This window comes from Drosophila pseudoobscura, chromosome 2, assembly GCF_009870125.1.
Source record: "Drosophila pseudoobscura strain MV-25-SWS-2005 chromosome 2, UCI_Dpse_MV25, whole genome shotgun sequence".
Lineage (NCBI taxonomy): Eukaryota > Metazoa > Arthropoda > Insecta > Diptera > Drosophilidae > Drosophila > Drosophila pseudoobscura.
Genome location: NC_046679.1, coordinates 18,151,263 through 18,176,503, shown reverse-complemented (window position 1 = coordinate 18,176,503; position 25,241 = coordinate 18,151,263). Strand labels below are relative to the sequence as shown.

Genomic DNA, 25,241 nt, shown 5'->3' with positions numbered 1-25,241 from the left:
TGCCAAGCCCGGAGTAGCCCTAGGCGGAACAGCTTACCATTATGTTAAGTTACATTGTGTAAATAGCAACTAATAGAAACAAATAAGGATACGAATACATGTGCAATTAACCTCGTGCGTGTACTCAATTGTCACCGAAGCAACATTATACATTATATTTTAACTGGCCCAAAAATTTCCAAAGGAAATTTAAAAAATTGTCTTAAAAAAGGCTTTTACACTGTGGATCGAGCCGAAGATTAGCCCTTTACCATGAATTTTGAAGCGTTACATGCGTAAAAGGCAAACAATTAACTTACAATGGTACCATGCTATAATCAGTGCCTATAATCAGAGCGTCCCTGGCGCACTTCCAATAATAAATATTATTAGTACTAAACCAATAATAAGATTCGAGAAATATCATTTTGATTAACCCACTTAAGAACAGTAGGTATTTAAATGGTGACTAAAATGGTGAAACTTAAAGAATTTTCGCTCAGTTCTGGTGAAAGATATCGTTATCATTGTTTTTTAAGTGAATGATCTGCAAGGAATATTTACAAACAGTATTATTTTCTGCGGTTTAGATTAAGTTGTTCATTCGTTTAAATGGAGGTGTCTTAAAGGTGGCTTATGTGGGTTAAACTGCGACTTACAACACTCGTTTTTTGTTTTACAACACTTGTTTTTCTGAACTCATAATTTTAACATAATTGACATAAATTAAAGTAAAAGAAAGATAAAGCCGTGTCAGTAAAAATGTCCCTGAACTATGAGGAAATGAGCTGGTCAGGTAAAGTTTTTGCTGTTCCATTTAGCTTACGGGCGTATTTGACTAAAATTAAATTAAGCATGTGTCCCTTTCTATCTGCATGTGTACGTATGTACAAAAGAAAATACATATGTATGTATGCAGATGCATATGCGAATATTTAAATTAAATAAGCTGGAAAAGCATATTAAAACTTATCCATTTTTCCAGATGTGCGAGACCAGTTCAGAAAGTGGCGCGAGGAAACCGGACGTCATAGCGAGGAGGTTGTCCAGCTTTGGGTCGCGGTACTCGAAGACAAAGTCCATAAAACTGGCAATGAGCGTCATCTGATTTTGGAGCAGGTAATAATAGCGGCACTGGACACGGCGCAATTCGACATTGCCACTAAGTGCACCAAGCAGCTGAGCCTGGAGTTTCCTGGTAGTTTGCGCGTTATGAAGTTCAAAGCGATGCGGTATGAAGCACTTGAACAATATGACGAGGCCGATGACGTTCTGGATGCCATAATAGCCAAAGATGAGACAAATGCTGCGCCCCGGAAAAGGAAGATTGCTATACTGAAGGCGCGTGGTCGTCGAGTTGAAGCCATCAAAGAACTAAACGACTATCTGAAAAAGTACAAATTTCTGTATAATCCATTGGAGAGGAATTCTCGCTAATTTCTCCTTTTCGCAGGTTTATGTCGGATCAAGAAGCATGGCACGAGCTATGCAGCATGTACCTGGCCGAGGGCGAGTACGGAAAGGCAGCATTTTGCATGGAGGAAGTTTTGTTGCACAATCCTCATAGCCATTTAATACATCAAAGACTCGCAGAGATACGCTACACTATGGTGAGTTAGTTCTATAATTCTAATTAAAACAGAGGGACAATTCGTTTTTCTCCTTGCAGGGTGGCGTTGAAAATGTTGAAGCAGCTCGTACGTACTATTCGCAGGCTCTAAAGTTGAATCCTCACAATTTGCGTGCGCTATATGGCCTTTATTTGAGTTGCAACTTTTTGGCCAATTCCAAAACAGTAAGTTCCAAGCGCAAAGAGTCGCACAAGCTGGCACAGTGGGCCCTGGAACAAGTTTCGTCCCATACCGCCAAGCAGTCTTCAATCAAAAACAATGAGAAATTGATTCTCTCGTTGGAGGCAGCATTAGGAAACATGGAAATAAAGTCAAATTGACCCAAAGATGCACTTATTGGTAACTTCATTTGTGCAATATCTGTCTAAAAATTCCAAATATTCTCAAAAATAACTTTTCAATTTCTGATTCTGAACAATTAGCATATACAAATATTTAAAAAAAGCCGGGTGTAAATTAGAACATAATCAATCACTGCATCCGAGTAAGTATTTTTTCATGCTCAGTTATTCAGTAGTTCTGCGCATCGCATCAATCTTTGAATTGACTGCGTTAAGATAGTTCGGAAATAAACTTTGCAGAAAGATGAGAAAAATTGTATTTCAACTTCTTTGTTCCTCTTTTATTCATATAGGAACCAACATATTGCTTGCTTGTACACAATAGTATTTCTATCTTTTTGGGCTGAAGATTTGAATACCTTTGCATGTTAATCGCTTTGGTTTTAGCTTTATTATAGAATATACACAATTCATTCCACTCCGTCTTGTAATCACATGTTTGATGAGAGGAAGAGGAACAGGTGCCTTTGCGAGTCTTACTGTAAGTGAGTGAGCTGTGGGGGGAGAGCGGATTGGGGCGCGAGCACTTCGAGAAGTTACCGCACAAGACTGGGATTTTGGATACATATGTATGTGCGTTTAATGGTGCCGGAGAAGCTGTTTCTGTAAGGCGAAATGAAAATCAATCATAATAGGTGCATATTTGACGTCGTCTTTATTATAATATTTGTACAATGAATAAAAATAAGACAAATGATTGGGAATGTAGAGTTCATGAATGTGATTCATGAAGAACACTTACTTTACTGATGTTCAGTCGCTGCATTGTAAAAATGTATTTTATGACGTTAGGTTTCTTTTTTAGCATATAGTAATTATTTGCATTAGCATAAGTGTACATATTTAGTTAATGACAATTATCATATACCTGTACACATTTGCATCCTAATAATTCCATGGATGTCCAAATATCATAGGCTAACATATGCATATGACCTTTGCCGAACCATTTGTTGATGTTATGTTAGTTTGTGGACGAGCCGTTTCCATACATATGTTCGCTTCGAGCTCCATCAGGACCATGCGGCTTTGTGGATGGTTTGAGCCGGAAGAGATTCTTGAATGCGAGTGTCGGTGTGGAAATTTTCCCACTGCCTGTGTGGCTCGTTGAGTCTTGGCATTGCCCTTGGGAAGGGGAAAAGAGAACAGCAGGGCTACCGTTCCCGTTGTTCTGGCTGACGGAAACCGGCACCGGCACACCGTCAAGATATTTAAGATTGGGTAATACTTGAAGAATATAGTCGCGCCCGACATCTATTTCGGCACTCTGACTGGCAACGGCGGTGCGGATGTTGCCCATGCACGACAGTTGTTCCAGCGCCGGGCAGTTGCGTTCAATCCGGTGTATCCAGTCTGTATTGGAGATATCGCAGTTGTTGATCCTAAAAGATAGTGACAACAGTGTCAGTGTCAGTGTGATCATTATAATCGATGCAGATGACTTACCACAATATATTTAGGCTTGGTAGATAAGGAAGAGTGTTCAAGTCCAAATTCATATTTCTGTCCAAAATCAGTGTGTCCAGGTTTTCGAAGAAGGAGAGAAATTTCAAATCGCGAAAGTCATTATGACTGAGATCTAGACACTTGGTCTGTGCTGCGAACTTGTCTGCAAGTCGCCTTGGAATGCTTCTCAGATTTTCGTAGGCCAACGAAATGCGGCCATTGTCTTCGAGTAAACAGTCTGTAAAGGAAACGTCGTCGTCGCTGGCGCAGCTGCTATTTGACACGTTCCCGCTGAAAGAATACGGGTTTGGCGAAATCATCTTCCGCTCGTTGTAGTAGTCGTAGCTGTGGGGCAGGCTCAAGCTTTCTAGCGATTGAATATCGGCACAGTTCCTGAGCACCTCGGTCAAGCAAGTATGTGCGTTGCTACTTCAGGGTGCGAGACCAAGATACAGAAATCATTTGCTTCGCTAGACGCGCAGGGACCACTTACCTGTCTTCAGAGTTGGACCGTTCAGATGTCGCTGCTCGAGACATAACTATATTTGATACTTACAACAGGGAACTGTACAATACGTTTATATACATATGTATGTATGTATATGCTTGTGTGTTCTGATTACGATGTTATTCTTTGCTTGGGACTCGGGACTCGGACCTCACTATGCGTCTTCCGAGAGCTCCCTGGTGGTTTTCGTTTTGGTCCAATGATGGGGGCAGTCGAAGGGAAAATGATAATTCATTCGCGCTCCGCGCAGATAATCTGAGTCTCTCCGCTCAGAGTTTATTATTTAAATACATACTTGTACGTACTTGAACATACATGTGTATGTAAGAATGTACATACATATGTATGCAAAGAGAGCTGTCAACACAGCGCACTGGAAGTACAATCAGATCAGACAGTATGGCAAGTATCACTCAATACACAGGCACATGGAGAGCTGCATATGTAGTTATGTCGAGATTAACAAAATAAAGCACAGAGAACAACACCTATTGTTTTCTCTTTGTGGATGCTGTTACCCTGCACAAGCTATTTCGGCTGGGCTGGGTATAATATTAGGGTAGGCGTATGCTCAATTGAGCTCAATTACTCTTTGACAGTGACAACAACCTAAGGTTGTAATGTGTAAATTTAACCCAACAACGGATGGTAGCTTCTTGGCGGAAGGTTTTGATACCCACACAGGTCGATCGTTCTACATATGTCAGTTAAAGTGTACTGATGTATATGTAACAGAGGAACCTATTTTCCATTCCGAACCCCTTAAGTAATACGTTATAAATATTTGTATTGTCTTATAATTATTTAATGTACCAGAGTGCTGATTGTGGCTTCGATCGGAACCTTATTATGATAAGAATGGAGAACAAATTTTCCGTGGCTGACTCTTGGCTTCCTTGTAGAATTGTGTCGCGGCACGTGTGCTACGGATCACAACGTAACGTCCGGTCTTTTTAAAAAGATATTATATGGAAAAGTGTCGAACAAATAAGAACAATTTTAAGATTCTTAAGTTATGTGAAAAACTAGGCATTACCTCTAAAAGAACATACAAAAAATGTAAAGCCCCAAAAAAGTCGCTTTGGTTGGTGGAATATAAAAGTTCGATTTTGTTGCTTAGTGTAATTCATACTGCTTCGACTGTGGATTGGATCAGTTTTAAAATGCTTTCATTTCATTTCGAAATTTGAAAAATACAGCATGTTGACTGCAATGTTTGTAAGTAAGAGCCTTGATAACGCATTCTTGGAGGTTTGGAAAGTCTTCCATGCATTTAAGTAGGTATTATACATACATACATATGTATATAGGTGTTTAAAAAATTCCACATTTTCACATTTTCCAGTGGTCTGGACCTATGTATATCCACTCGGCTCTTCATGCTGATCAATTTCTATATACATACATACCATATGGAGCCAGAGATTCTAGTATATATTCTTTATTAGGTAATGATAATAATTTGTACTACCTCTTGCACGGTTTCAGCTATTACTTATGTATAATATTTGGAATATTTATACAGCCGTAAAGTGGGATGAAAGACTAATTCAAATAAAAATACTCGCATCTAAAAGCATATTCCATTCAAAGATGAGCGAAACGAATTGGGTAGTTGTAGTTGGCACCGCTTTGGTTATTGCGAGCAGCAGCAAAAAGCACAGCACAATAGTGTGAGGCGAGGGCGAGCCCCCCTCTCGGGCCGGTGGAGCTCGCTCCGGCGGCTCCCGTTGCTACTGTTGGCGCTGCGGCGGAATGTAGACGGAGCGGTATCGGCAGTCTGGTTTCATACATGGACTTCAATAGTTCGGCGCGGGCAAACTCGGCAAGAGCTTGCAAGATCGACAGCTACGTCCGCTGTACGCCGGTGGCAGAGAGTGTGTTTTTGTCTGTTTTGTGTGACTAATTCGCAACCCGCAATCGGTGCTGTGCTTGGCCTCGCTGATGAGCTTTAAAATCAATCAAGGCGGTAATAACAAAAACACGTCGAGCTTTACATCTTTACATGCAGCTGAGCATCATCGACTTTTAAAAATAAATGTGGCAGAAAGAATAGTGTATTGTATTGGTTGTAATTGATTAGCATAACATTGACACACTCGTTTTACGTCGGTTGCTAGTGGCGCCACTTTCCTACAGTTGAACAATCGATTAGCATGAGGCCTTCATACTCATTGACACTGAATGTATTGATTAATTGACAACATACGATGTACGATCTATGTGCATACATACGGACATATGTACATACATGTGTATGTATGTACAAGTTTGCGCGTATGTACATCAATTAACCGAATGAGGTCTTTCCACTCTTATCTTTAGGCGGCGCGTGTGGCGTGTACCTCCAGTGAATTTGTCGTGTCTAGTGTAATGTGTAGTATTTGTACTTGTGGCTAGGCTACCCAACACCCAATACCCAACCATTCGACCTTTGTCCTTTGTTTCTGTGTTTTGAGCACAGTGAACATTGGCCTGCACTGCACTCTGATTCTGATGTGACTAATAATTGAAGTGGTGAAAGGTGGCTCAGAGTCCGCGGGAAGATGGCATCTACAGTATATATTTGTCATCTATATCCAAGTGTCTCAGTGCACCCGAGATATGACATCTGTAATTGTGTATGGCAAAGCTCTTCTGTTCGCTGGAACATAATACTGTACCAGCGCGTAGTGGAAAAGCTCGCAATCAGCTGAGTGGTCTATGAGTTCATTGATTAAAGTGTTGAGCTGACGCTGTCGTTTCTTTCTTTGTGAATCTTATCAGAGAGCAGTAGCAGCTAAAATGAAAAAAGCCCATTATCGGCACCGAGAGGCACTCATTTGTGTGAGTTTCTTATATGGCATTATTTACATATATTATTGGAAAACGATCGAAAGTATTTGTAAGCATCGTATTTTTTGAAAGGAATTAATTACAGGGCATTGCATTGTACAAAAGCTCGATGGCTGGAACAAAGTCCAGAATATGTGTTTTGTGTTGTCGAGTAAAAATAAATAAAATTGCTTATCTGTTTGGTTCGAACATCAGCTGTTAATGATCGATCTTTAAAGATTTGATGGCGAGCAAGTTAACATTTTGGGAATGAAATAAGAATTCGTTTTTGTATGCTTTCGTTATGTTGGCATTCAAGATCCAAGGCAAAGCACAACGTTAAATGCTAATTTTGCACTATGACCTTCGTATGTTATTTTGAAGTTCGAGAACTTGGTGAAAAATGCAAAAATGGCTTAAAAAAACGAAGGTAACATTCCATTATTTTGTATATACCCATCGTTTTTTTAGTAGAAAGGGTATATTGTGTACTGACAGCTTTGGCCTTCGAAAGAATCAGGCTTTTAATATTTAAACATGGGTTTTCGGCAGTTATAATTATGTATAAAAGATATTATATAGGTTACATTAATCATAAGCTCACAAATATACTGACTGAGTAGTGGGTATAAAGTAGAGCCGCGGCCCTTGAAGCCCTTAAAAACAAGTTATTTACCAAGTAGTAGTAATATTAATAGTAATAGCAAGAAAACAGAAATCTGCTCAGCAGATGAAAACAAAATCTGTATATTGTTCCGATTTTGACTCTGCATCCAAATAGAATTTGTTTTTTATGAAAGTATTGAAAGTGGATGACGTTAAACTGTGTGTCCAGTATAAGGACATTTCATTTCCTTCTCACTTGCAATCCGATCTCAATTACTTTCAGTCATGGTGTTGTGCTAATTTGTTACACTTTAATGCCTCGAAATGCAAAGTTATGACATTTCACCTTTATTGGCTCCCTATACTCTATTTGGTGGTTCTCTTGAGAGAATCACCCTGGTGGATGATCTTGGGGTTAAAGTTAAAGATAAAGTTTTCTGAACACATTTCTACCATGGTAAATAAGGCCATGGGCGTGCTTGGGTTTATAAAGAGGTAGTCAAAGGAATCTGACGACCCCTATATAACAAAGACTCTCTATACCTTTCTTGTTCGCTCTAGAAGATATTTTGTAGATGCCACAGATTTTCGGCTTTTGTGGTGAAATATACTTGTAATAGTGACATATCACAGAAGTCCGGATATAATATGTCGTTGCTCTAGCTTTTATAGTCTTTGAGCACTAGGCGATTATATGGACGAACAGACGGATAAACGGACAGACAGACAGGGCTCAATCGACTCGGCTATTGATGCTGATCAAGAATATATATACTTTATGGGTTCGGAAACGATTCCTTCTGGACGTTACACACATCCATTTTCACCACAAATATAATATAACCCTATACTCATTTTGAGTATCCTTCCCTTAGGCTGTTTTATATTTATATATATTTTTATGAATACAATATACCGTTGTATAGTGTATAGGGTGTACCCCAAATCAGGTGGTGTCTTCCTACCTAAGTATGTGAGTAAACTGCAAAAGCATTTTAACCTTCCAAAGTCTAGGTGGCCCATTCATGTACTGGCTTCGGTACAGGCACTGCTCCAATCGGCAGTAACTTGTTCATTGGAGACAATTGGGCGGTGAAGGACAGGGTTACATTTAACTTCAATACAGTGTCGCATAGTCGGTGCTTGTTGGATAAAGCTTTCAGTGAATGATAGTGTGCGGGAATTTCTAATGAGATGGACGAAGTTTAGCTGGAACGTGTGAGTTGTCGCTTGTCATGGCTATCAACTCACTGCGACTGAGACTGACTGAGGTTATCGGGCAGTACATTTCTCGAAATATTTTTCATGATATTGTTGATAGATATACATATGTACATTGAAGGGCTTACCCAGGATTTCTCGAAGGGAGAAAGGTTGGGCACATTTTTTCCGTTAATTATCGTTTATCTTAAGCTGGATTGTCACCAATTAGATACAAAAAAACCATTGTAGAGCGTTACATACATACATACTTCTCACTACTACTGCATGATTTTCCAAAAGATACGTAGATATATTGCTGGTCTCACTCTCCTCAATTGAAATGTTGTGCAATACGACGAGTATCCTGTGTGCACTCAGCATGCCGAAAAACTTAAATGATATTGCTGTTAAGTCTTCACTCTTTCCAATATATTGAAAGACAGTTCCATAGTAGCTGTGGTACTATGTTATTTCTACATTTTCAATATCAGTTGGATTATTTAGTTCTTCAAATCGTTGCTCTCTTGTAATATTTTGGCACGATGTAAAAGGCAGCGCAACTCTTTTCAAGCAAAAATATTTGTATATTTGTAACGCTACTTTTGTATAATTTCAGACTCTAATCAATATCACCAGGTCAACGAGGTATAATGACTGGATCAGGTAAATATTTAATTTTTAACATAAATGTATTAATATACACAAACTGGACAAAAAGATTTTTATTTTTAATAATCAAAGGCTAACAACAACATTTTCTGCCCCCACAAGGAGGATCCACAGAGAAATTTAAAAACACAGAATTATAGAGAATATAGATCGTATTATTTTTATAGCCAGAATGAAGAAAAAAATTTGATTCTCTCTCCCTCTGTCTCTCTCTAACACTTACGTTTCCTGGTCGGCTTTGCATATCGCTCCAGATGAACGCCTAGATCTGAGAGCTTATAAGAGAATCACGTTCCGACTGATTTTCTTTCTCTCTCGCACGCTCTCTTTGTCGTTCAATATAAGCGCCGTCTGGCGGAGGAGAGCCTAAATGTAGAGTTGCGGTCGCAGCAGCAACTCACAACGTTCCTCCTCCATAAGGAAAAGGATTTGATAATGTCATTCGTACTACGAGATTCTAAATAATTTATAATGCGAGAACTGACATAAATGCTCTATGAAAAGTTACTAAAATTTCAAAATTACTTCGAAGCTGAGAGACTAGCATACATTGGCACAGACAGACGGACAGCTAGCGTATGTCGATTCATCTCGTCATCCTGATAAGGAATAAATGTATACATATGTTTGTATATTCGTACTTTATAATAATACCCTCTTTCTAATATATAACCATCAAGCTAGCATAGAAAATTAGGATCTGCTAGAATTTTAAAAGCCTTGGTCACCGAAATAGCCTATCTTTCTGGTTAATCACTAGCACCATTTTTTTTTTTATTTGCAGTCCACGACCCGAAATGGAGCCTGGAGCGACGCGAGTCGTCGGGACATTTGGTTTGGCGCAAGGAGTCGCCAGAATCGAAAGTGCGCTTTCGGTTTGATGTCGAGGTCCTGGAGTTTGAAAAGCATCCACACGAAGAGTTTGAGGAAAAAGAAGATCACTTCTCAACCTCAAATCTTTCAACGACAATTGCTTTGTGCGCCACATGTGTCGCCGTTGTTGCCGCATCTGTGTTTCTACCCTGGTATCTTATGGAGAGAGTTGGTTCAATATGAAAGCTTTCGGTAAAGGGCTTAAATACATTTATGTACTATATGTACATACATCCGATCCGTGACGGTATTAAATAGACTTTTGTGTATATGCAATGTAGATTTTAAATTAGCTTAAAGTGTAAATAGTGCAGTGTAAATATGACTATACGAAGAAAGAGCGTTTTTGAAAATGATGTGACTTATGTATATCAGTTTTGAAATGAGGATTATAGGATCTGATCTACAAATTCTCATAAGTATATTTGAGGTGTAGCTAATGTCAGATCAAATGCTGTTGCAGGAGATCACAAAGACAATGTAATAAATAAACAAAATACATACTTGCCTTTAACTGCAGTCTTTTGATATTGTGGGTTAGCACGCACAGAAAATGTTTCGTATGCACAATTCTGCGGATCCCTTTATTCCGAGGTGGAACTAGCAGCAACCAATTAGACCGTAGGAATCGTTCATCCCTCGGGCTACGGGCACAATCACAATCATCCCCCGCATCGACAGCATCCCTTTCGCAACGCTCCTGGGGAGGGTAGGGTTGATGGCGTAATGCTATCTCGGCGGCTTAATTAATTTTCTTATGGTTTATGGCAACGCTAAAAGAGCACATGTACATCCAATAAAATGTTACGCTATTAATTCATTGGGTGTCGTTTGTAAAAATGGCGGAACGGCACGAAAGAAATGAACGAAAGATGTTAACACCCAACCGCGTCTCCCAATAAACAAACAGCTGCTTCTTTTTAGAGTTAATTGGAATCTAGACAGTTTTTATCAAACGGCTGTAATGCTGAAACTATAAGTATTTTTCTGCTTAGAGAGTATAGGAGTATTCGATTCGTGTAAGTGTATGTTTGAGACCCATAAAGCACATATAATTCACATATAGTTCATACAGTTCGTACTCTCCGGGTTGAGAATATGAAAACAGAGAGTATTTTAACTATATAGAGAGACATTTTTTCTAAAGGATTTATGTGTCAAGACTGACTATTTCTAATATAATCCGGCATGATACAATTAATAGTCAGACTACTTAATCTAGATTCGTCTCAATATGTATATATAGAAATTCTTGCAAAGGTAAGAGCCATGTCTTGTGTCTTGTGTCCGTCAATATCCTGTTGAAGAATACATTTAAATGACACTACCCATCTGGAATATGAAAGCAATGTATTTAATAAGTCGACATACATATTTTTGCCATATACCAGCGCCAAAGAGTACCTCGGTAAAATTATTCGTGATGTTGTGTATTTTGTCATACACTTATTTCTTATCAGCTTTTAGTCTTAAGTACCGATAGCACAAAGAACCATTTCAGGGCATAACTTCCAAAGAAAGTTGATAATGGTGCAAAATTATTAGTTTACGTTTAAAATTACTCGCTGAAACGAACTATCTAAGGAAGATCAAAATCAAAACTTTGACTGATTGTGGCGTCAAAGTCGGTGTTATTGTTAAAACAATAAAGAGGCAACAAAAGTGGGTCATAAGCTCAGTGGCTCAACTGTTATATTACGTATATTTTTGGTGAAAGTGGATGTGTGTAACACCCAGAAGGAAGCGTTTCCGACCCCATGTAAGTCAAGTCGATATAGCCATGTCTGTCTGTCCGTCTGCATGAGCGCCTATATCTTAGAGGCTCAGACACTATCACACTGTTACAAGTGTATTTCAATAATTCGATCTGCCCCCTTCAGCACCCACAAGGACAAAAATCTGTGGCATCCACAATCTCGAAGATACGGGAAAACCGAAAGCGGACAGCCATAGAGAAAGGCGATGAGATCGGATCTTCTCCACTTCTCAACTGTGAGATACGATGTCAACAGTTATCCCATCGAAATTTTATACCTTTCTGGGACATATTGTGTACGACGTATATGATGGCTAAGTGTTCTAGCCTTCTTCTTCTGAGAGCTTGACAAAAGTAGAAAATTAGAACAGGTGCTCTACATTTACGATATACAAACTATGTATATGAAAGAAGATTACCGGGTATCTTAATGGGCAGGCACGTGTGACTCGAAAACACGTTCCGAATGAGTTTCAAAAATATGCCGGACGGTAAAGAATAGCTAAAACGGTTAATCGTAGTTTACAGAGAGTTTTGGGGAGTCGGAAACGAACTTATAAATATGAAAATATAAATACACCCGACCCTCATTCTGCATCCATTAATTCTCATCCATGCGAAGTGTAGTGTCTTGGTCTGCGTCAGAGGCCGAATTGATTTGGCTTATCTAGACTGGACAGCAATGAGTGAATTGGGATCTTGATAACACTTTGGCGCAGATGAGTGAGACGACGACGGGTGGATTTGGTGAGCCCAGCGTCGTACTCGACGGCCGAAAGCGATAAAAGCTGGAACCATGATAAGATTCCCCTAACTGTTGCTGCATACGAATATTCCATCTTTGAGCTAGTACTTGCTAGATACTCGAATCGTGGTCTTATTTGCACTCTTTCTTTATATCTATACTATCACTGGATCACTGGAAACCTGTGAATGTGAATCAGTTTATTGTTTGCGCCAGCCGGGTGAGGACGTCTGCAGAGCAAGATTTCTATCCGACCAAGATACATATGTATGTAGAAAGAGAGCTCGGTGGTGGTAGTGAAGCGCTCGAGATCAACATTGCGATCTCGTCTGAGATTCAAACGCTGTGCTGTGCGATTGATCAGCGGGTAAACCCGACCTAGTCTGCCGTCTGATCTCCACTGGAGCTGACGCTATACCTGGTGAAGTTCCATTCATATGAACGTACATACATACAAACATCTGTACATATATTAAAGGCAAGGCGAAAACTTGCAGTTGTTGATTAAAGTCAGTCTCTTGGGGGCATAGAATATAAGCAATCGAAAAAAGAAAACAAACAAAGCCCCAACGTGACATAGAGTCCGAGAAAAGCAAAGAACCTGTTTCGAATCTGTCTAAATGTAAGTCGCCCAAGGTCGATCACTCGGTCTTTTAAGAGTTTTTAAAAATGTTTGACGGTGAAAAAGTCACCCAAAGACGGAGTCTGAATCACTGATCTTATCGATTAATTAGAAAACAGCACGTGACGGACGACTCGAGGGGTAAACAAAATCCAAAAAGTAGCAGCAAGAAATGACCAGAGGCAAGTCCAGACTCACGAAACTTTTAGTACCCTGGCTATCATCGTTCTATCGATCGTCGTTTTGTTTGACTGTTTTAAATTAAATGCAATACTAATTATCAGAATTGGGAGTTGAACCTTAAAGATTTGCGAAGACTGGCCTTATAACTTTCTTTGAAAAGTATAAAAGTAGAAATTATATCCTACATTTATTAAAGTGGTATAAAGTGGTATATTTTCATACGGTCAAAGAAATTTATTCAACTGATAATAGATACGAATACGCAAGACACACATTAAATCGTCTGTTTACATACACCTTGGGAGACAATCAATTGGGGTCCGATCTAGAAGATCGTTTTCACATCTCCCCGGGCCAATTGGCGAGACGAATTATCGCTAGCATGCTAAGCGATGCCAATTAGTGGCAGGCTTCGCATATTTTCCCTCTTGGGCTTCCTTAGAATTCATATCCAGATTTCGCAGGACCAACAAGTATCATCTGCCCTTCCCAATTCCTAATAATACATTTGAGACTTCCACTACATTGTCTGTAATTAGTGTAACATGTTTTGACAGACGGCAGTTAAGAAGTCGAGAATTATAGCTCTTATTTCTATGTGTCCACCTCCAGTAAGTTGTTTCCTTCATTGCTCAACCAACTCATTGTTCGATGCTGTTGAAATTCTCTTACTTCTTCAGAAAGAACCAGCGCTGCTACCACATTGCTCTTGTCCACCCAGTTGACCTGCACCTCTCCACTCCTTGCCCATGGAGCCCACGTACAACGTCTCCAGCTCCCTAAATGCGAGGGTTGGGCTTTGTTGCATTTATTCGAGACTTTCCATTAAGTCATCCATCTGCTTTTGCAGACATTCCTCCTCCCTCATTTTGGTTTCAGCCGCTCTCTTTCTGCTCTCATTCTGCTTTACATTTCTTTCAGCTTTTTGCGATTTGGTCAAATGTCTAAAACGATTCCTTTCGTAGATTGGTCCCGCGGTGTACATCGAGGCCCAGAATTCCACGCATTCTTCGGGACAGAGCTGACCCAATTCTCTGCCCAGGTCCCGGTAGTCTGTGCGGGTGGGTTCCATTTTACTTTTGTCGAACAGGTTGACGACGCCATCGCACACCAATCGAATTTCTACCCTCGACATCTTCAGTACGAACTGTTTCCGTTTTTGCACATTTTCAGTTGCATTTTCCCTTTTTTTTCAATACTTTTTTCCCCTTTTTTTTAATATTTACTTTTTTCCCCCTTTTTTTTGGTTATTTTATTTATATTTTATAGGTCCAGCGGATAATGACGAATACCTGGTAAAAGGGAAGTACAAATTCGACGATTAATATTACATTTAATAACTTCATACTTTCAGACACCCCAGACGGGTGATGCCCCGCCCTGAAAGTGAATATAGTGGATTAGACCTATTGGGGATATCACTTAAAAAAAAACGCACCAAAAACTCGACTTCTTGGGTGGTGTGGAATGAGTTTATTTCCATAAATAAATAAATCTTAAATATAAAATAAATATATCCTTAAATACGTATTTCTTGTTTCATATCAATGGACTGTTTGTCCGGACTGTACTCCGCTAAAAACTGGACTGTTTTTTCATGAACAGGATAGCCAGGAGTTGCCTCAGGGAATATATTGCTGGACTTTCGCTTTTCCATAACCATGTAGAAGGCGTTTCAGTGTTGCCATCGGGCTTGACTTCTTCCGTGCTTATTTGTTTGGGTTTCGTTTCCTTGTCCGTGTACTTTGCAAAGGCGTAGAATGTAACCAGAAAAAAGAACTTTCCCATTCTGTCAATGGTTGAGAATTAGCCAAAAATGTGTCATACAATTGGTGGTACTTATACTTACTTTGCCTATTCATGCTTAAACTCTTCGGGCGAAACATCCTCTTCCGCTTTTGGCATACTGAGCAACTTGTCATTCGTTCGTTGGGGACAAGCGCGTACCTTAAACTGGTGTCGCCTTCGGACCTTGGGTCCTTGTAGAAGGCATTGTGGTAGTGGTAGCCTGGCATACTCATCCATAATCGTGTGCTCCATCTTCATCCGCAGCTTGGTCGCGTTGCCCCTCAGATGCACTATCCGGCAGGTTCTCTATTGCATCTATCTATTACTCATTAAAGCTCGATTTTTGGTTCGGTGCGCGAAAATATCCGAGGCAGGGCCACCGCAGAGCAGGGCGGCCGATGCAAAGCTGTAGGAAGGTGGAGTAGGATATTGTTAGTTTAGGAATTTGGGCAGATATCGTGTCTTTTCACTCACCTTGTTGACGGGACACTGAAAGTCTGCTGGCCGCTTGCAACAGTCGACCTCATCGTTGCCATTGTCTCAGTTGTCACAGGTGGTACAATCGCAGACCAGAGCCCTCGCCTGACTATCAGCTGAACCGATACGCCGGCAGTCCTTTCGTTACAGCGCCATCAGGCGGATATACAGTCGGTGTTCATGTCACTACTCCCGCCAGTTAAAATTATCTGGCCGGATAGATGCCGTAGTTCTCCTTGTCCTCCAGTAGCATCAGATGCTTGGGGCACGAGCAGACGTCGTGAGTACTGCGTGTCACACCCCGCTGGCTATGCAGATGTGGAAACAATTTGGGCGACTGTGCCATGTGATTGCGCAGCACTTTCGCATCCGGTGTCCACACGGCACTGATGTTGGTGAACTGCGGCAGGCGTTGCAGCTCCACGGAACGACGCTCTCCGTTGACAGTGATCGTCTCCAGTCCGGTCTTGTCGTCAAGACAGTACAAAAATCCCCCGTAGGCGGCAATGTTGTCCACCTGCGTGATGTGCATGGAAACAAAGGTTTTTCTGTAGAGAGGGAACAGGAGATTACATGTTTCCAGAGGTGTCCAATATGGTTGCTTACTGGTTCTTCCCATTGATGTCTATAACTTCGATACGCATGGTATTTTGGACTGTTGGTCCAGGGCCAGCGTCGTGACTCCTTCCAGCTCCACACGCTCATTGCCATCGACTCGGGCCCGATGGCTGCCGACTTCTGTCGAGAAGAGCAGACGCCTCACCTTGCACGCACGGTAATATTGTGAGGCTAAAAGACGTTTAGAACACAGCTGAATAGGAGAGAGAGCTTCACCTGGGTACGGATATTCTTGCCGGACACCGGCAGCGGCACATTCGGGCAGTCTGTCGTAGCTGGGAGGATGTAGGGCACGTCCTTGGCGAGGCTGTGGCTCTAGCCCGTCTTGATCAATGTCCCCGGTGCTCCAGTCGCTCCAGTACACGTAGTCCTAGCAGACAACCAGTATCCGACGCTTCTTGTCATCCAGTAGCGGCGTCTCGTCTCCTGGTCGAATATGAGCACGCGTCGACTGTGGCTGTGCCTGGTCAGTCCAGTACATGCACCGCTCCGCCACCGACACGTTTAGGGCATCCTGAAGGGTATTCCCTCGCTGTACTCGGTCGAGATGCGGCCCAATGTGCTCCTGGCGCGAGAACAGCGGGACGACGGCAGGCACAGGTACAGGCAGAGGTGGAGCAGGCCCCATTCCACACGGCACAGACGCACCAGACGCCAGAATCCTGAAACGCCGGTGTCCAGATGCCGTTTTCAGACGAACAGCTGTTCCACCCCAATCCACTATGAATTCTTCTTCAGGGGGCTGAGGCAGGGCGGAGTAGTGGGCAGTGTGACCGTGGATTTATCGATAAAAATATACCGTCCGACCCACAGAAATATACCGAAACATATCGCCTCATTTTCAGAATATACCGTAAATATGGAGCGACTCCCAACACTGATGTATTGCACTAGATCTGGCAACTCTAATTATTACAAGTTGTTTTGGGCTAAAGGCAGGTTTTTAACGCGATGGTTTTTATTTATTATACCGTGCCGATTAAATAGTTAGACATTTTGGAAGCTAAAAATCGTGCAACGAAATGCACAAGCAGTGCGCGCGGCATGAAATTCAATGTAACCGGACAGTGCTTGAGTCAGCTGGTAGCCATTATTCGGGCATCGAGGGATGCGATGTGCGCCGCAAGGATCCCTTGGCACTATGCTTCCTGATTGCCTGCATTGGGTTAGTCCACTTAGGGTCACAGATTCTTTCGTCCCACAGGAGTCTCATGTATGCTCTGTTTTTCTCTCTCTCTCTTCAGCTGGCTCTTGCAATTCACTTCAGGATCCCGTAAGGATATTGTCTGTCGCAAGTATGGCACTCTTCTACATTCAGAGCCCACCGCGCGAGAGAATCTCTCCTGCATTGTGATCTTTGTGCTGGTATATTAATTCCTTACGGCCGGAATGGTCTGGTTTGTGTTCCTCACCTATGCCTGGCACTGGTGCGCCATGGGTCATGTCCAAGATCGCATAGACAAGAGGGGCTCGAACATTCATTTGGTTGCTTGGTCGCTGCCTCTGGTGCTGACCACCACCACAATGGCCTTTTGCGAGGTGGATGGCAATAGTATGGTCGGCGTCTGCTTTGTGGGCTACATTAATCATCCGATGCGCGCTGGCCTACTGATGGGACCGCCGAGGAGTGGGCTGAAAGCTTCTGGGAGTTTATAATGTGAGCATATAGAGAAGTTATATATCTTTTGATCCTTATATTAATCTGTTTCATTCTTTTAGCTTTCTTTTAGGTGCAAAACATCTTCCGTTATCAAGCAGAAGAGCTCTTGTCGCATTGAGAATCGTCCCTACGTGGGGGTCCTTCAGTTGCATTTGCTGTGTCTCATTAGCTTGCTTTGCTGCAAAACTGCATCTGCTCAATGGACATCAGGCAGCATCTTCTTCTGCCACGGCACAAGTGGATAGATCAATTAGATCAGCCAGTCGTCCAATTAACGATCAGCCGGGGATCATTCGACTGCAGCAGCGTCTGGAAAGGACCGATTTTGGCGCCTATCTAGGGTTGACCGCATCAGTTTGGGAGTGTCCATCTCTGACACTGCCACCGCTATGGTCACAAATCTGTATGGATTTCTTTCGAACTCTGCATAGCTCCACGTCCGTGCTATTGAGCCTGTGCAAGTTGGTGAACGGTGTCGCCGGGTAGGAGCAGACACGGCCCAAAAGTATTTTACCTTGCATGCGTTGCACTTTCAACTTCCACGTCCTGCGGTCCCTATTCAAAGGGACATGAAGCTCATCGGGGCTCAGTCTGGTAGAGCTGATGGTTGTAAATCATGACTGCCCCGCAATATGTAATTTAAAGCATTGATCAGCTGCTCCTCCTCCACAGTGGAAAAAGCGAATCGAGCGATCGCAAAATCAAAAACTTCAAAACAATTTCGATCCGATCAAATCGAAGTGCAAGTGAAGTGAAGATGGATAGCCTCAAGAAGCAGCATACGGCCACGGTTCAGGCCAAGAAGCAGCAGTAGAAACTACAGATGAAGCTGCAACTGGCAAAGGTCGCCAAAGCGGAGAGCCTCAAGGAGCAGCAGACGGCCACGGTGAAGCGAACGATTGAACAACCTGTACCATCACCCCGCCAGCAGCAGCCGCTGGAACTACATCCAACGGCAAGCTCACCAGCAGCAACAAGTGTGTAATTAAATGCAGTTCTTTGCAAGGAGCAATATTTTATCTTGGTTTCTTTTCCTTATTTTAGATTTTGCAGACAATGGCTATGAAGTCATTCTCGAAGACAACGACCGCTGGGTATACCTGATACAGTGTCCAGGCCTCCTGCTGCGGCATCTCCGGCCACGAGCAACAATCAGTCAGCGCAGGCTCCTGCGCCGGCAAAGTTTGGGAGGGGGAAATTAACATATATATAACGTTGCTGCTGGTTCACCGACTCACCGCCCCTTCTGCCCAATATTTTACCTTTTTTAACCCCCCAAAAAGTGCCATTTGTGGATGAGGAGTTAAAGAAATGAATAAACTATTTAAAGCGGCCGGAATTGTTTGAGGGAAAAATAAGCTTCGTATCGCACTTGACATATTTTCAGAATACAAATTTGTTCATCTGCTCAATGAGTATTATCTCCCTCATATGGTAAGTGTTCTTCTCCACCGTCTCCACCTCCTGATCCAGCTGCTTCGACAAATTATAGTTAATAACTACATATTTGCATATTATTCATATTATATATTGCATATATTATTCTTATACATAACATTATATATATTTTTGAATTTGTATTTGTATGGTAAATAACATGGCGAAGCATCTTATAACGGACAATACGTTGAACTATTTAAGAGGCTATTTGAAAAGGCCAAACGTATATGGTATATGTACCCACACGAATGGGTAGACGACTCGATGCTTTAAAAACTTATAATATACATAGCGACAGGAGTGCTTGGGCAAAGCCCTTGCCCCAAAAGTGGAAAAAATCATGTTGCATTCAGCGAACCTTCACCCACAAGAGGAGCTTCGGCGGTGCCCTCTACATTACTTGGCCCGTGTGGGCTTCCACATCTACGCTAACACCTGTGCCAAGAGACAAAAAGACCATTTTGCCTTTAAGGTATATTCGGCAAAGCGTTGAATTTTCTGGGCCGTGTTGTCTGATGTCCATACTTTTTTTTCAAAGCAATTTCCCAATGGGCAAAATTGAATTCCCCCATTTGTGAACATGCATGTGCACGGCAGGGGACAGTAACAATTAACGTTAGCGTGTAGTCTCCCTGAATTCAATTGAGCGAAAAGTGTTGAGAGTAGTATTGAGTAAGTACTAAGACATGAAAGTGTATAGAGAGAGGAATAGACTCACTGCATCGGCCAGATCGGTGAGTGATAAGATCCAGACTAGTCAAAGGGATGAGGACCGAATCGCCCATGTCCTAATGCAAGCGAGGATTCGAGGAGAGCGCGACACAGACAAGAGAGAAAGGCGCAGAGGCTGCTGCCGTGTGCGAGAATATATATGTATATAAAAGTAAATATGCAGATGAAAATGTGGTACATTTTTCTTCGCTTTCGCTGTGGCCATGATGGACACACGTATGTCGGTATGATATGAAGGTGGTCGACTCTCAGCTAACTCAATGACGAACTTTTGTCAGACTCAAAGAGAGCAGGAGGCTAACAGATCGGAAAGAAGTAGCATACGCCAAAACAAGCAGTACGAGGAGTCAGTAGCGCAGTCTAAGAAGCAGTGCAAGCAGTACATACCTTGTGACACAATATACATATATTGCAGCAATCCAGGCGGACTGCATCGCACCCCCAAAATTCATCACACCAGGAGATATGTATGTAATCTCAATCTCAGCAAAGAGGTCGAATAGAATGTTAACCCGAAGAATCAGGTAGGACGGAGCCGGCGGTACTAAAAACCAGAAGAAAAACACCAGAAGCGAAATCCCAGGAGCCCAGGGTTCTAATTAAACGCGGACAGGAAATGCTAATAAATGGAAATGGAAACCGAAGATGCAGCCAACATACTGATAAAAGAAACATCAAGAAGTACCATCTATGTGTAAACAGACCCCAGCGAGAAGAAACAAAAACATTAAAAACACTTCCTTACTAAAAAGGACTGATTAGACAACGGGATGACGATATAAGAGCTGCGGTATGAGCACCAAAGAAATAGAAATTTTGCATGAAATTTCCTCTTTAAAAGTTTTGGCATATGTATAATGTTCATGGATTGTCAAATAGGATGAGCGGATTCTTTATTTGAATTGAAACTTATGTGAAACAATGGAACAATGCGGCTGAGCCGAGGAAGGTGGTGGCTACGGAATAAGTGCCTATCAAGAGTTGACACATCATCCAACTCTAGATAGGCACTTATTCTTATTATGCATATGTACTTTCTAGATTTTAAGGCTGCAACTAACCTAAGAGTTCTCTTATATACGAAAAATGTTTCTTCCAAGAAAAGCCTGTAAAGGACGCCAACTACGAGCTTTAAACATTCTAGAAGCCCATATGGAAAGATTGGTTTTTACGATTTAAAGCGGCACTTAGAAGCTGTTACCTCACTCTCGATCGTATTGCAGCACTCCTCGACCATGAAGTTGGGATCGACTTTTTCCAAACCAGTCCATCTTAAATTGGATTCTCAAAGCTCGAGGAGACCTACTGTCCTTTGAACATGGTAAATGGAGCATTATGCTACAACCAAAATGAGCTGGAAGACATGTAGAATTTCATAGGAACACTCCGAAGCCAGTACCTTAAAAAAATCACATTTTATGCAGAGGAAATACATGCAGCCCGAAATGGTAATATCAGATAGAGAAATTTGGGAGACTACATCAAAATGTATATCGAAATACATGGTACATATGTATATAGGAGCCAAATAGTTACCGAAGATTCAAATTTTGAAATACACTTGAGCAGGTTTGATATCGCAGGATTGTGAATACCAAATTGGTTGCTGAGATCTAGGCGCTCATTTTTAGCGATAGGCAAAGTCGACCATGAAACGTTTGTGTTAGAGAAAGACAGACCGATATAGAATGATGATATAATTATTCTCGAAGATTTGCGTTTTTGGTTTTCTCGTATCTTTAAAATTGTGGATGCCACAGATTTTCGTCCTTTGTGCGGGCGGAAGGTAATGTGGCGAAGTTTTGAATCACAGAAGTCTGGATAAAACATGTCGGTGCTCTATCAGTTATAGTCTCTGAGCACTGGGCCTCATCAGCCTATATTCCAAAGACTGTACGAGTATATAATAGATACAGTTATCTAAGTAACTATTAATCTGTAAAGCTCATACAATAATAAAACTGTACAAAAATATCTTCGAAATTATTTGACTTATTTGCATAAAATGTCAAATATTGTTTATAATTAATTTTGTTTCGACTTAAAGCATATTCCGGCCACATGGAAGCTATAAAAGAGCATCTCTGTGAGATAAAAAAACTAGTTAAATACCTAAATGCTGCTTCCATGTCAAGTCAAATGTGGAAACAATGGAACACCACTCTGAATTCTCCCCCTATGCGCTGTATGGGTAAGATAATTATATTGATCAGACTCATGGCCGACCAATTTCGTGAGTATTTTGGTAGTCAAAGCAACCAGATGGCCGACCTTTCCAGAATTTTAGCGAAATGTATGTCGTCATCAAAATGTTTTCCATCATCCTTACAACTTTGTTTTTTAGGCACCGGACAAATTAAGAGACTTTATCTAAAAGAGCCGTGGGGTCAGTCGGAAATGCGGAATAGAGGAGTTGTGGACCCAAGTTTTATAGTTGCAGTTAGTGCAATATTTTCAGAGCTGGAGGGCGTCATCAAAGACTATTTGAGGTTGGCCTATATGAAAGCAGAATACGGTAAAACGCAAAAGTCCGACCATTACAATGTGCCCTCAGATAGACGCGACAATTTGGCCGACTCAGCTGGAAAGACACCATATAACAAACTTAAACTCAGGGAATCATGTCCCACAATAGAGCTTGGCAGAGTGACGGCCAAGTTAAGAAATTTCGAGGTGAAAAGGGAATTAGAACAGCTTGACCATAAGCTAATGATTCTTAAGGAACATACATTGACCCGAAGGGCGCTTCTTGTTCAGCATGCGGCCGAAATAAGGTTCAAAAATCAGCAGGATCTCGTTTTGAAGCTAAGCAGTGGCCTTTCAGAAGAAAAACTCAAATTACAAGCTGCACTCAAAGAAAACTCAAGACTAATGGAAATACAACAAACATGCTACCAAAATTTGTTAACCCCCCCACAGCCTCCTCAGATGCAGGAATGCCACAAATTTAGGCTCGCAGAAGACAGTCAGTCAGTGCAATCAACCCAGACTGAAAATAATAGCCACCTTAGTCCTGATATTGCGGCATCAGCACAACCAAATAAGTACGAAAGTACGAATACTACAACCCGAGAAACCCAACACGGGGCGATACAATGCCAAGTCGAATCCGATCCTGAACTGTCAAAGTCATTCTATCAAAAGCAAAAGGCAGCAGTAAATGAAAGTGGCAATACCTCTACAAAGAACTCAACGACAACAGGATCGTGTCTATGTCGCATAAAAAAGCCAAATGTAGTGGAGCCGCACCCAGGAACAACGTTTGGCCAACGCCGCCACAAACTGCTTCGCTGGTGTCAGGAGAAAACTAAGCCTTATGGCATACCCATGTATGAGTTCTCCACCTCCTGGCAGAGCGGCCACGCACTTTGTGCGATCATTCATTCCTACCGCCCAAACCTGATTGACACCAAGTACATTAAATGTAAGAATCGGCGAGAGACGTTGGAGTACGGCGTAATGGTGGCTCAATCACTGGGTGTTCGTAGCAACATTGATTTTGTGTCTTTGTGTCTACAGAAAATACCCGAAAATATAATGGTTTTCCAGTTTGTAGCGGAGTTATACAACTGCTTGGAAGACTCAGCCAACTTTCGCAGATCCAGCAGATAAAAGCAAATAATTTCAACGAATATTCGAAATCAGACTTTGTGATGAACAAATAAAATAATAAATCAGGTCAATAAAAGATCATTTATAATTTAATCACGATTCGTTAGCTCATTCAGTACAGTACATCAATAGCAGGCGCCTATTTAAACCATTCATATTTGTCCACTTGAAAATATATGTGAAGATATTTCAGTGGCGGCGAGAGTGTATCGTTTTAAGGATCCGATTCCGAATGAATGAAGGAGTTGGGCCAGTAGCTCATGATGGCGTAGATTACCTTTTGATCAGCCCGCGGCCCCACCAAAGGATTCATTTGCATTAGAAAAGTAATCAGCCAGACGAGATAGCAGCAGGCAGCTGTGAGTACGACACAGCATCGGATGACTCCTCTGTCCTTGAATCGCATGGCCACAAACCACCCAACCACGGCAAAGAGCAGCCAGAACACGGTGAAGACCGATAATGTAATATATTTATCCATTCCGGAGATTTTTCCCAGATATGCTTCCGAATTCTGACAAGTTTCTCTTTCGCTCTGACACGAGCTGCCTACTCTTACATATATTCTCTGAGCTTGCTTGTGTGCAATCCCAATTTGGGTGCCTGCACTCATCAACTTTTATGATTGCGAACGTTTCGATATTTTATGGCAGCCAGTGGATGCTGCATGCGCAGTGGAGCGCAAAGGTAGTAAAAGAAAACTGTATACATTTTCCGAGTGCTGGCATCAATGGAGCAACCCATAAAACTGCTGCACGCATCCTGACTAAGCGCAAAATCCGTTTTACGAGAGCTGATGGCTCTCCAGCCATGTGGCTGATGGGGTGGCTGTGCTGCGCCTTCTCCCCTATCCCCTATCCGAGTCCTGATGATGCCATAAGTGCTCTGGCGCGTCTCATAAAATGGCGGCTCTGCAATGGCAATGGCAATGGCAATGCATTGTGGTGTAGGGGCGCCGCGCCCAGCGCCTGTAATCGAGTTTTCCCAAAGTAGCAATAAATGTTAATGGCGACATCGAATTTTCCATTTTCTCACAATAAGTATCTAGACGTCCGGTGCCACGCTGCCTTCCAAGCTAGCGCTTATCTCGCGGTGGTGAAGTGCTTGGAGGAGGCCATCTTTAATTCCATTACAGATCTGACCGCAACGGGAACGACGGCTTTGCTAAATCCGTTTACATTTTGGGAAACAGTAGCGATAGTTAGCTGCTGGACATCCAAACTTCACACCTCGACACCTCAACCAGAAATTTAAAACTTCGACTACAACGATGTGTTGCTCTTTCCAGTGTCAGATCAATTGCAGATCGTAAATCACGTCCAGAGGTTTTCTGAGTCGCAAGCAAATGCAAATTAAGCAAAATGTGTGATTTCCCTTTTAAACACCATCGGCACTTAAGAAGACCCGGACCTAAGCAGACGCAGACCCAATTCTGGGACACCGCGCTATCTGTTCCGGTGTCGGTTTGTCTTTCAATTTCTTTGACAACAGACCGTCAAAATATTTGGACTCCTCGGACGCCCTTTAGAGGCGTGACA

General features: G+C 41.9%; 7 protein-coding genes and 1 long non-coding RNA gene across 13 annotated transcripts; 5 read left to right on the top strand and 3 right to left on the bottom strand.

Annotated features, from left to right (window-relative positions):
• Positions 1-619: 619 nt before the first annotated feature.
• On the top strand, positions 620-2,196 carry EMC2A (ER membrane protein complex subunit 2A). Its single transcript, XM_001359036.5, has 4 exons — positions 620-775; positions 965-1,373; positions 1,433-1,589; positions 1,649-2,196. The coding sequence occupies exons 1-4, from the start codon at positions 742-744 to the stop codon at positions 1,928-1,930; spliced, it is 882 nt and encodes a 293-aa protein (XP_001359073.1). The 5' UTR covers positions 620-741; the 3' UTR covers positions 1,931-2,196.
• Positions 2,197-2,582: 386 nt separating this feature from the next.
• LOC4802084 (leucine-rich melanocyte differentiation-associated protein) lies at positions 2,583-4,179 on the bottom strand. Of its 3 annotated transcripts, XM_015182119.2 has the most exons (4): positions 3,954-4,178; positions 3,891-3,894; positions 3,398-3,823; positions 2,583-3,333 (listed from the first exon to the last, which is right to left on the bottom strand). In XM_015182119.2, the coding sequence occupies exons 3-4, from the start codon at positions 3,715-3,717 to the stop codon at positions 2,916-2,918; spliced, it is 738 nt and encodes a 245-aa protein (XP_015037605.2). In that variant the 5' UTR covers positions 3,718-3,823; positions 3,891-3,894; positions 3,954-4,178; the 3' UTR covers positions 2,583-2,915. The 3 variants fall into 3 exon arrangements, with proteins under 3 accessions (XP_015037605.2, XP_015037603.2, XP_001359072.2); XM_015182117.2 differs by having other exon boundaries at positions 3,398-3,826; positions 3,891-4,179; XM_001359035.5 differs by having other exon boundaries at positions 3,891-4,178.
• A 1,320-nt stretch (positions 4,180-5,499) lies between these two features.
• Positions 5,500-10,584, top strand: LOC4802083 (uncharacterized). 2 transcript variants are annotated; one of them, XM_033379808.1, is made up of 3 exons: positions 5,500-5,874; positions 9,145-9,191; positions 9,982-10,584. In XM_033379808.1, the coding sequence occupies exons 2-3, from the start codon at positions 9,179-9,181 to the stop codon at positions 10,251-10,253; spliced, it is 285 nt and encodes a 94-aa protein (XP_033235699.1). In that variant the 5' UTR covers positions 5,500-5,874; positions 9,145-9,178; the 3' UTR covers positions 10,254-10,584. The 2 variants fall into 2 exon arrangements, with proteins under 2 accessions (XP_033235699.1, XP_033235704.1); XM_033379813.1 differs by lacking the exon at positions 5,500-5,874 and adding an exon at positions 6,370-6,731.
• A 1,766-nt stretch (positions 10,585-12,350) lies between these two features.
• Positions 12,351-14,900, top strand: LOC26532596 (uncharacterized). Its single transcript, XR_004469120.1, has 2 exons — positions 12,351-12,938; positions 14,646-14,900. It is a non-coding gene; the product is annotated as an uncharacterized lncRNA (long non-coding RNA).
• Positions 14,901-15,035: 135 nt separating this feature from the next.
• Positions 15,036-16,416, bottom strand: LOC26532306 (uncharacterized). Its single transcript, XM_033379798.1, has 4 exons — positions 16,248-16,416; positions 15,639-16,189; positions 15,226-15,570; positions 15,036-15,165 (listed from the first exon to the last, which is right to left on the bottom strand). The coding sequence occupies exons 1-2, from the start codon at positions 16,283-16,285 to the stop codon at positions 15,847-15,849; spliced, it is 381 nt and encodes a 126-aa protein (XP_033235689.1). The 5' UTR covers positions 16,286-16,416; the 3' UTR covers positions 15,036-15,165; positions 15,226-15,570; positions 15,639-15,846.
• A 1,585-nt stretch (positions 16,417-18,001) lies between these two features.
• On the top strand, positions 18,002-19,258 carry LOC26533120 (uncharacterized). The gene is made up of 2 exons (XM_015182114.2): positions 18,002-18,896; positions 18,964-19,258. The coding sequence occupies exons 1-2, from the start codon at positions 18,743-18,745 to the stop codon at positions 19,119-19,121; spliced, it is 312 nt and encodes a 103-aa protein (XP_015037600.2). The 5' UTR covers positions 18,002-18,742; the 3' UTR covers positions 19,122-19,258.
• A 2,844-nt stretch (positions 19,259-22,102) lies between these two features.
• On the top strand, positions 22,103-23,796 carry Actn3 (alpha actinin 3). Of its 3 annotated transcripts, XM_033376527.1 has the most exons (3): positions 22,104-22,282; positions 22,341-22,384; positions 22,436-23,796. In XM_033376527.1, exons 1-3 carry the CDS (start codon positions 22,242-22,244, stop codon positions 23,701-23,703), a joined length of 1,353 nt encoding a protein of 450 aa, XP_033232418.1. In that variant the 5' UTR covers positions 22,104-22,241; the 3' UTR covers positions 23,704-23,796. The 3 variants fall into 3 exon arrangements, with proteins under 3 accessions (XP_015037599.2, XP_033232418.1, XP_003736656.3); XM_015182113.2 differs by lacking the exon at positions 22,341-22,384 and having other exon boundaries at positions 22,103-22,282; XM_003736608.3 differs by having other exon boundaries at positions 22,104-22,384.
• Positions 23,775-24,257, bottom strand: VhaM9.7-d (Vacuolar H[+] ATPase M9.7 subunit d). The gene has a single exon (XM_001359033.4). The coding sequence runs from the start codon at positions 24,182-24,184 to the stop codon at positions 23,918-23,920; it is 267 nt and encodes an 88-aa protein (XP_001359070.1). The 5' UTR covers positions 24,185-24,257; the 3' UTR covers positions 23,775-23,917.
• Positions 24,258-25,241: the final 984 nt, after the last annotated feature.

What these genes read in the sequence shown, in the direction of transcription:
- LOC4802084 (XM_015182117.2), bottom strand. Translation starts at nt 3,934, where the DNA reads ATGTCTCGAGCAGCGACATCTGAACGGTCCAACTCTGAAGACAG. An exon ending in CGGTCCAACTCTGAAGACAG is followed by an intron (nt 3,827 to 3,890) that starts GTAAGTGGTCCC and finishes CGCACCCTGAAG; the next exon opens with TAGCAACGCACATACTTGCT. An exon ending in CCAAGCCTAAATATATTGTG is followed by an intron (nt 3,334 to 3,397) that starts GTAAGTCATCTG and finishes ACTATCTTTTAG; the next exon opens with GATCAACAACTGCGATATCT.
- LOC26532306 (XM_033379798.1), bottom strand. Translation starts at nt 16,285, where the DNA reads ATGCGTATCGAAGTTATAGACATCAATGGGAAGAACCA. An exon ending in GACATCAATGGGAAGAACCA is followed by an intron (nt 16,190 to 16,247) that starts GTAAGCAACCAT and finishes CCCTCTCTACAG; the next exon opens with AAAAACCTTTGTTTCCATGC.
- LOC26533120 (XM_015182114.2), top strand. Translation starts at nt 18,743, where the DNA reads ATGAAGCTGCAACTGGCAAAGGTCGCCAAAGCGGAGAGCCTCAAGGAG. An exon ending in AAGCTCACCAGCAGCAACAA is followed by an intron (nt 18,897 to 18,963) that starts GTGTGTAATTAA and finishes TCCTTATTTTAG; the next exon opens with ATTTTGCAGACAATGGCTAT.
- Actn3 (XM_003736608.3), top strand. Translation starts at nt 22,153, where the DNA reads ATGGAAGCTATAAAAGAGCATCTCTGTGAGATAAAAAAACTAGTTAAA. An exon ending in TTCCAGAATTTTAGCGAAAT is followed by an intron (nt 22,385 to 22,435) that starts GTATGTCGTCAT and finishes TTTGTTTTTTAG; the next exon opens with GCACCGGACAAATTAAGAGA.
- VhaM9.7-d (XM_001359033.4), bottom strand. Translation starts at nt 24,184, where the DNA reads ATGGATAAATATATTACATTATCGGTCTTCACCGTGTTCTGGCTGCTC.
- EMC2A (XM_001359036.5), top strand. Translation starts at nt 742, where the DNA reads ATGTCCCTGAACTATGAGGAAATGAGCTGGTCAG. An exon ending in TGAGGAAATGAGCTGGTCAG is followed by an intron (nt 776 to 964) that starts GTAAAGTTTTTG and finishes CCATTTTTCCAG; the next exon opens with ATGTGCGAGACCAGTTCAGA. An exon ending in CAGAGATACGCTACACTATG is followed by an intron (nt 1,590 to 1,648) that starts GTGAGTTAGTTC and finishes TTCTCCTTGCAG; the next exon opens with GGTGGCGTTGAAAATGTTGA.